The following is an 8742-nucleotide window of genomic DNA, read 5'->3' on the forward strand; positions in this document are numbered from 1 at the left end:
GCCACAGAGCAGAGCGACTTGGGCCCCACTGAGTCAGAGCAGAGTCACAGCCAAAGGCTCAGAGCATGAATCCCCACCCTCCGGTTCTCCCTGTTTCCTTCAGAGGATCTAAAGTCAAGGCCAAGCCTCAGGGTAACCTAAGGACCTTGGACAGGCACTTAATTTTACTGGCGAGGGCCTCCGTTCCCTCCTGGGTTGAATGGGGTTGGAAATCTATGTCTCAGAGGACCCGGCGGGTTGAGCCAGATGAACGATGGTGCTTTGTAAACCTTCCAGGTTGATGCGGCTAGAACAGGTATTAATGACAGAGTCACTGATTTCTCCTCGCCCGCCCCTGCTCGGAACCCCTCCAGCAGGGAAGCCGAGCATCGCTCCCCGCATCCCAGCATCCGGCATCTGCTCTAGAGCTCACATAGCGCCTCCCTCGGCCCCTCTCCTGGGAGCCCCGCATCCGCAGGGAGCTGAAAGGATGACTATTGTCAGTTCACCGACCCCAGGAGGGGCAGGGGCTGCTCGAGGTCATGTGGCAGTTGGAGGCCTGGCCCCAAACCCCGCATCCTGTCTGCTGAGGAGCCGGGGCTTTTCTTACGGCCCCAGAAGCCAGGGCTTTGGTATCCCTCACCCCAGTGCTGTTTTGAGGTCTCCAGCCGGGGGCCTGGGGTCAGAGCTGAAGAGCAGCTGAGCCGGGTCTGGCACAGACGCAGAAACTCTCTCCAACTGCCCCCCCACCAGGGTTCAGATGTCACACACACACTGGGAGCTGCTGGTCTCCTCGTCCCCTCGGCAACAGTCAACACAGGCAGACGCTGGAAACACAGCTCGGCTTGAGTGCCCTCCCCAGCCCGCATCAGCCACTCTGGGCTTGGGGTCTAGACAGCTAGTGAGGGGGACCCCTGCACACACTTCCCGGGGGTTGGGGGGCTCCCAGAGAGGTCCAAGCTCAGACCGGAGCTGCCTCTCTCTCTCTCTCCCTCTAACTCTCCAGTCTCTATTTATCTCTGTCTCTGTGTTACACACACACACACACACACACACACCCATGGGGAGCCGCCCCGCCCCAGGGTTCCCGAGAACCACATCAGCTGGGTACCGGCTGCCCTTGACCAGACTGTCAGCCTTGGACTCCTCCACGGCCCGGGGTGGCCCTGCGGTGGACAGGGGTCTCGCCAGCAGTCGCCAAGCCCCCCAGGCCCCAGAAGCAGAGCGGTTGGGCCTGGGGACTAACGGTGTGAGGCAGGATCAGCTGTGGAGGGAGCTCGTGGAGGCCGAGAGGAGGGGCCAACAGCGCTGGTGAGTGCCCTGCCTGACCCCCAGCCTAACTCAGGGTCTAGGAAGCTTCTGGAAGAAGAGAGATCCATGAGAAGGAGTAACCCAGCAAATGGGTGTTGATCGAAAAGTGCCCTGGGCCCAACTGGGGCCTCGAGGGTGGGAGGGAAGGTGGGCAAGGGCCGGATGACCCACCTCCTTCACTCCAGGGTCCCACTGCCCTTTGGAAGAATCCCTCACGGGCGGGCCAGGAAGTCATGGCAGCACTGGCTGGGGGGCAGGGGCGCGAGGGGAGCACCCTGGCCCTCTGACCCGGGTGAGAGACATCCTTCACGCGTTTGTTCAATCCAGACGTTTCTAGGATAGAGCCACCCATCAGGCTGCAGTGAGGGACAAGGCAGGCCCAGACCCGGTTCCTTGGCGCCTCCCTCAGGACAGGGCAGCAGAGAAGCAAGCAGAGAGAGGACGAGTGTCAGGGAGTGAGGGGAGGGTGGGCGCCTTCTTCTTACAGAGGCCCCTCTGAGGAGACAGCATTGAGGCTGAGACCTGAAACCTGAGAAGAGGCCAAGAAGAGTTCCGTGTGTTGAAAAACAAAGCAAAGCAAAGCAAAGACCGTCCATGTGGCGGACGGGAGCCTCAAGATGAGAAGTAGGAGGAGCACCTCATACACTGTAGATGGCCGTATGTGTAAGCGTAGTGAGACCCCAGCAAGGGCTTTGAGGAGCGGCACGATGTGATCTGCCAAAATCTGTGGAAAAATTCAAGCAATGTTTTTGTGGTAGGATTCTGACGACTGCTGATGGGCTGGAGTGAGAATGTGTGCGGTGTGTGCGGTGTGGGGGACATGTGGGGTGTAGGGGGATGGGGTGTGTGTATATGTGTGGTTCGTGTGTGGTGTGTGGGGGTGTGTGCTGGGTGGGGGGTGTGTGTATGTTTGGGGGGCAACCTGAGCAGACTTGGGACTCTGTGAGTGCGCAGGAGAACTGGGCGCAGAGTGGCTGTGGGCGCGGGGACAGGGGTTCGGGGACTGTGCCTCCAGCCTGGGTCATTGGCGGGCAGAGCAGCTCCGGGGTGAAGACGCGAGAGCTGGGTGGGGTGTGAAATGTCGAACCACATCCGGGTGGCCTCCCCGGAGGTGGCGGAGAGGCACCAGTCAGGAGCTGGGCGCTGGCCCCACAGGACAGAACGCGGGGAGGAGGCCAGGCGTTGAGGGGAGCAAGAAAGGAAGTGACTGCTAAGGGACAGGGGGTGTCTCTTTGGGGTGACAAAGAGAGCGGGGACGGTGCATGACTCTGAGTGTACTGGGAACCACTGGACCAGACCCTCTGCGGGGGTGACCCTTACAACATGTGGATCTGCTCTCGATGGAGAAAGCATATGCAGAACGCTGGCGCGGCAGGCGTGACAAGCGCCCCCGGAAGGATGACATGTGTCCCGAGCGATGAGGTCACAGCACTCGGCCGGCAACAGTAACTTGCTGGACATCAAGTAACCAGGAGACCGAGAGAAACTGCCAGAAAAGAAGGGGTCATAGACCCTAAGAAGTGAGAGTTTAGGGAAATCCAGAGCTGTGCTCCCAACAGAAATAAGGCACGAGCCACCTGAGGAATTTTCCATATTCTAGTTGCAGCCTTAAAAAAGGTAACAAGAAACTAGTGAAATCCATATTAAGGATGTATCTTGTCCAAAATATTATCTTTTTGGCATGGAGTCAATATTTTTAAAAGGAGATAATTTGACATTCTTCTTGGCACCAAGTCTTTGAAATCAGGTCTGTATCTTAAGTCTCAGGGCCCAGGAGATGTGCCCCATAAACCCACCTCCTGGGGTTTTTCTAAACAGAGAAACTGAGGGCCCAAGACCACGGTGACCTTGCTCAGGGCCACACAGCCAGCAAAGCAGGCAGCAAGCAGAGCAAGGACAGGGACCCGGCGTTCCTGCCTCCTACCTCACTGGCTCTCGCTAAATCTTCACGTGGCTCTGAGGTTAAGGTCCCTGCTTTCTGTTAGTTCAAAACCAAAGCTCTTGGAACATGGCTATTGCGTGACAAGACAGGAGTGATGGAGAGAGGAAGGGTCAGGACACTTGGGGAGGATGGGGAGAGAGGAAGCCGGGGGAAACGAGGGTCAACTGCAGGGGGGAAGCTGATGAGGGAACAGGAACCCCAGGAAGGGTCAGGTTGGGAGGTTCCCAATGACTCAGGAGGGTAGCTTGAAGACAGGGAACTCAGTTCCAAGTCTGAGTATGGAACAATGAGGCAACTTGGAAAAGAACAAAAAACAACCTCTAGGAAAAAAAAAAAAATCTATAACATTGAAATACAAAACACAACTGAAGTGAGCCTTCATAAACCCAGATTCATCACAATTACTCAGAAAGACAAGAAAGGGGAACACATGGAACCCTGGAACACAGAGCAAGGAGATCCCACATACCTTCCAACAGAGCTCTCCAAGGGGAAGCTGGGAGAGATGGAATATTGGAGGGGAAAGCGTCTGAGAATTTTCTAGAACTGTAGAAATGCACGTATGCATGGATACTGGAGGGTGTCCTCCACAACAGGAAAGTAAACAAGGAAGGAAGGCCCGGGACCCCAAAAGCGGGGAGCCCCGAGGAGAGGTCAGGACGGCAGGAGGGGGTCTTGGGCAGCAGCCCTCGTGGCAGCAGGGCGACCGGGGTTCCCTTACAGCAGCTTCTAGACAACAAACTTGAACAAGACGGTAGATTACCTGTCGCGTTTGCCTGTGTGGGAGATCATAGTGGGAGGGGCTTTACAATATTGTTGGAGAGTTTGAATCAGTGATCTGTACACAGAAAGCTAAGAAAACCAGGGAAAAATGTGATCATAAACTCTAGGAAAAAACTCCAGGTTGTCCAAGGAAGGATTGGAGATCCCATGGTCCCAGATAACCGCTCCGCGAACAGTATCTAGAGAACCCCGAGGGTATGAACAACACACACCAGTCCCGCCAAAATCTATGACACAATCGTTTTGGAAGAAATGAGGGAAGGGAAAAGGGGCAAGGAAGCTAACTCACCATCTCCCATAATCAAAAGTCCACAGATACGCTTACATCTTCAAAAACTCAAGAAATGGCAATCTAGATTTATTATTCCAGAATATGACCATGGCAGACCCAAAGAGATAGCAAATGGGCTGGAAGCATGACCAGAGGCTGTGGGGTTCGGAGGCTGAAAGGATTGGGACAGAGAAGCCTGTTTTTATTATAAGTCTTACACAATTGTTCAGCTCCTTAAAAACAGATTAAAATAAAGATTAAATTAGCAGCCCTGTCCTGGTCTCCAGCCCAGTGCCCACCTTCCTCTGTGGCACACACTGCAAGGCTACCAAAAAAGTGAGGTTTTTTGGGGCACCTGGGTGGCTCAGTGGGTTAAGCCTCTGCCTTCAGCTCAGGTCATGATCTCAGGGTCCTGGGATCGAGTCCCGCAACAGGCTCTCTGCTCAGCACGGAGCCTTGCTCCCTCCTCTCTCTCTGCCTGCCTCTCTGCCTACTTCTGATCTCTGTCTGTCAAATAAATTAAAAATTAGAAAAAAAATTATTTAAAAAAAAGTGAGGCTTTTCTTCACAAAGTACTTAAGGGGTCCCACTGGGCTCTGAAAACGCAGAGGGCTTGAACCCTTGCCTTCCCCATCACGGGCCACCACCACTGCCACCACACCTGCCACTCCGGGAAACGTCACTAGTTACTGAAACATTGGCTCGGTGTAGAGTCAACGTGGTTGGCTTAGGGTGTTTGTTTCACTTGATCCTTTTAGCTCCCGCATGACGTAATAAATGCATCCACGGCACTGACTCATTCACCTGACACAGTGAAAGCCATTTGCAAAAAGTCACAGAAAGATGTGACACTGCCCCCCCACTCTGTGTTTTCCTTTCCAGGGCTCAGCACTGGAGTTTCCTGAAAGACTATGACCCCTTGGTAAGGCCAACGGTGTTCCTGTCACGCAGACGTGCACCGGGGATGTGAGCACATTCATCTAACGTTTATGGGGGACCTACTGTGTGCTGGGTGCTGGAATGGACGGAGACAAAAATGTGTATACTGTCTTGTTTCAAGAAACTCAGGGTCTGGGGGAAAGAAAATGCTTAGTGCGCGTTTAGGTATTAGTTTTCCGCAGTGTTTCTAGATCTTATGACGATGAACCAGCTGGCAATGTTGGGTGTCCGCTTCGGAAATGCTTGTCCCCATGAGGATGTCAGCGAGGCAGTGAGTGGAGTGTGTGTGGTGTGCCGTTTGGGGATCAGCTTGGGTGAACATACGTTGTAAATGAATTCCCCTGCTTCTAAAGTCACCACTTCCAATCCGTCCTCCACGTTGCTACCAAGGTAATTTTCCTAAACCACAAAACTGACCCTCTCTCTCCCCCGCTTAAAATCCTTCAATATATCTGCATTTTTCCGGGCGGCTCACAACGCTTCCCATGATCTAACTGGCCTGCCTCCCCAGGCTGACCTACACATTATTTTACCTGTGCCTTTGTGTGTGCTGTTCCCCTGCCTGAAATGCCCTTCCCGCCTTGTCAGTCAATCTTACTCCTCACTCAAGGGCCTCCCTCCCTCTGGAAATCTGTCCTTCCTGAGCAGCCTCCCTCAGATCCTTCTGTTGGTTACTCGACAGCATATCCAATCCGCTCCTTTGAAAGAGCCTGTCACGTTTTAACGATCGATCGACTTCATCAGGCTGTGGGCTTCCTAAGAGAAAGGAGAAAGCCAGCTTCATCGCTGTCCCCCACCCACCAGCTGTGCCCTACCCCCCAGGACCTAATAGATACTCAGCACTCAGTTGATGCTGGATAAATGACCAAATGTTGGACGAATGTGGCCCTAAGGATGGTCAATGAACCAACCTGGAAAATGAGCAGGGGGCCAAGTGATCCAAGCAGTGGCCACGCCGGCCAGCCTTAGGGGAGGTTTAACTAACTTCTGCCTTTCCAGCCTGCGGGCTCGCTGTCTGCCCTGGGATAGAAGGTGTCGTTCATGAGACCTGAAATCCCACACGGAGCTCCTGGGCTGGGCTTCCAGCCTGCAGTCTCCCTCCCAAGGGCTGGGATTAGCAACCCGATCACTGACAACTGCATCACGCCCACAGGTGTGGGGCCACCGTGGCCCAGAATTTCCCAGGGGAACACCAGGATCCTGTTACTGTACTGGTCCTGTAACCGCTAGGGGACCCAGGGTAGCCCCGAGTGACCCTGACCCGAGGGCTCCCCAGATTATTCTCACTTCAGGCACTGACTCACTCAGGGTCCTTCCGGTCACATGCGTGAACGTTCAGACCCCCAGCCTGGGAACAAACCCAAGTGTCATCCGTGGCGGGATGGGTAAATAACATGGAACGTTCGCGCAAGCCACACGAGGGCGTGCAGTGGAGCAAGGACAACAAGGGAGCTGCGGCCACGCGCAGAAACGTGCACGACCCTCGAACACACGTTCCTGAGAGACAGGAGCCACCGTCTCACAAGATAAATTTCAAAACCGGGAGTCTGAGATGGAGCCCGGGCTGCCTCGGGGGTGGGGACGGCGACTGAGGGGTCTGAGCAGGCAGGTCCAGGTCGCGTGGCACGTCCCGATCTGGGCGGCTGCACAGACTTGCTCACGGCGTGGGGGCTCGTGGAGCCGGACGGTTATGATCTGCGGCCATTTCTGGGTGTGTGTGACTTCAAGGAATTCTGGGTTCCCCGGGGGCCCAACAGGGATGGAGACAGCTGGAGGAAGCCACCGGCTCCCTGCTCCCGGCTCGCTTCCCTTCCCTGCTAAGGGCTGGCCCCGTGCACACCTCTCCCCTGTGACACCCTCTGTCCCCTCTCCTCAGGGCAACAGGAAGGAGCCTGTGCAGCTGCCGGAGCATGTGTCTCTCTTTTCCGACACAGTCCCCAACTCCGCCAACCAGGTGGTGGGCAGCAGGGTGAACACGCCCCTGGGGCAAACCCTCATAGGGATGGACTTCTTCTGTGTGGGCGGAGTCCGGAAGAAGAAGCTGGAAGCCGAGCTGCAGCCCGTGTAGGGGGGAGGAGGTGGGTGCCGGGGTGGGACGGGGTGGGGGTTGTGGGCTGAGCTGCCCCGTGGCCCCGGTCAATGGCCCATGCTTGTCAGCCAGCCTTTCCTCCTCTCCGCGCCCCGAACAACCTCTCCGAGGGCTCTACTGGCCCATTTTCAGTCCTGAGATTAGAAGGACTCCAGGAGCGTGCCCGTGGTCCAGGAGCCGGCAGGGCTGGGGTCTCCCTTGCAGGGCCCCTGAGAGGCAGCCCTGCGTTTGCGGTCACGAGCTGACTACCTGGGTTCAAATCCTGCCCCGGACTCCGAGCAGCTGTGTGATGTTGGGCGGGTTGTTGGAACCCTCTGTGCCTCTATTCCCCACCCAGCAGCCCCCCATAACATGGTGTATTTGCTTCCCATTGCTGCCATCGCAAATGGCCACACACCGAGGGGTTAAAAGAGCACATGCGTTCTATCTTACAGCACCGGAGCTCAGAAATCCAGACTGGGTCTCTCAGGATGGAAATCAAGGTGTGCGAGGCCTGTGTTTCTTTCCGGAGGCTAGAGGCATCTGGTTCCCCACCGTTTCCAGCTTCTAGAGGGAGGCTGCCCACATTCCTTGGCCCACGGTTTCCTCATCTCCAAAAGCAGAATGATAGCATCTCCAGTCTCCAAACCTCTCTCTCTCTCTCTCTGCCTCCCTCTCTCCATCTTTTAGGATATCTAAGATAATCTCTCCATCTCACAGTTCTTAATCTAATCATGTTGGCAAAAATCCCTTTCGCATGTAAAGAAACATATTCATAAGCCCTGGGATTGGGGCGTGGATGACTTTGGCGGCCGCTTTCTGTCTACCACATACGGGACTAATAAAAGTACTGATTCTAGAAGGTTGTCGTGGAGATGAAGTGGGTTAGCGTGTGTGACTGCTCAGAGCAGGGCCTGGGTCATGGTAACGATGGTGTGTTTGCAGAGGACGCCCCTCTCTCGGGAGTGAGACTAGCCTCCTGGTGAGTGACGCAGGGGAGATGTGGGTCCTCACACAGGGGCTGCTGGGAGGTCAGCCCTTGGGTCAGCTTCATGGTCTGGGTGTGATGGTCTGGATGGTCAGGGGTGGGCTGGAGCCAAGCCGGGGGGAGTCCCCCTAATGGAGCCCGAGCTGAGGCCCTGCCGGCCGCCCTGGGAACCCGTGACCCAGGCCCACTCTATGCACTCTGTGCTCTGCGGAGGACATGGAGGTGCCCGGGCCTGGGATCAGCCATAGCAGGAAAGGGGAGCAGGGCTCCTGGGATCCAAATGGGCTCTTATTTCCATTGGAGAGAGAGGGTGGAAGCAAGAGATATTCTGGGAGCTCCCAGGGGGGAGGATAAGTCAAGGTTAAATGCAGATGCGGGGGTCGGAGCCCATGTAGACTGGAGAGAATCATCCAGAGCTTCTCTGCCCGTGCCCAGAGGGAGGGCAGGAGGCCGGGGACAGG

General features: G+C 55.7%; 1 protein-coding gene across 1 annotated transcript; it reads left to right on the top strand.

The window, feature by feature from the left end:
- Positions 1–1017: 1017 nt before the first annotated feature.
- On the top strand, positions 1018–7865 carry CUNH2orf50 (chromosome unknown C2orf50 homolog). The gene is made up of 4 exons (XM_032867024.1): positions 1018–1290; positions 5169–5208; positions 7102–7303; positions 7749–7865. Exons 1-3 carry the CDS (start codon positions 1040–1042, stop codon positions 7291–7293), a joined length of 483 nt encoding a protein of 160 aa, XP_032722915.1. The 5' UTR covers positions 1018–1039; the 3' UTR covers positions 7294–7303; positions 7749–7865.
- Positions 7866–8742: the final 877 nt, after the last annotated feature.

Source organism: Lontra canadensis, unplaced genomic scaffold (assembly GCF_010015895.1).
Source record: "Lontra canadensis isolate GAN:19392208 unplaced genomic scaffold, GSC_riverotter_1.0 scaffold32, whole genome shotgun sequence".
In the NCBI taxonomy this organism is placed as follows: Eukaryota; Metazoa; Chordata; class Mammalia; order Carnivora; family Mustelidae; genus Lontra; species Lontra canadensis.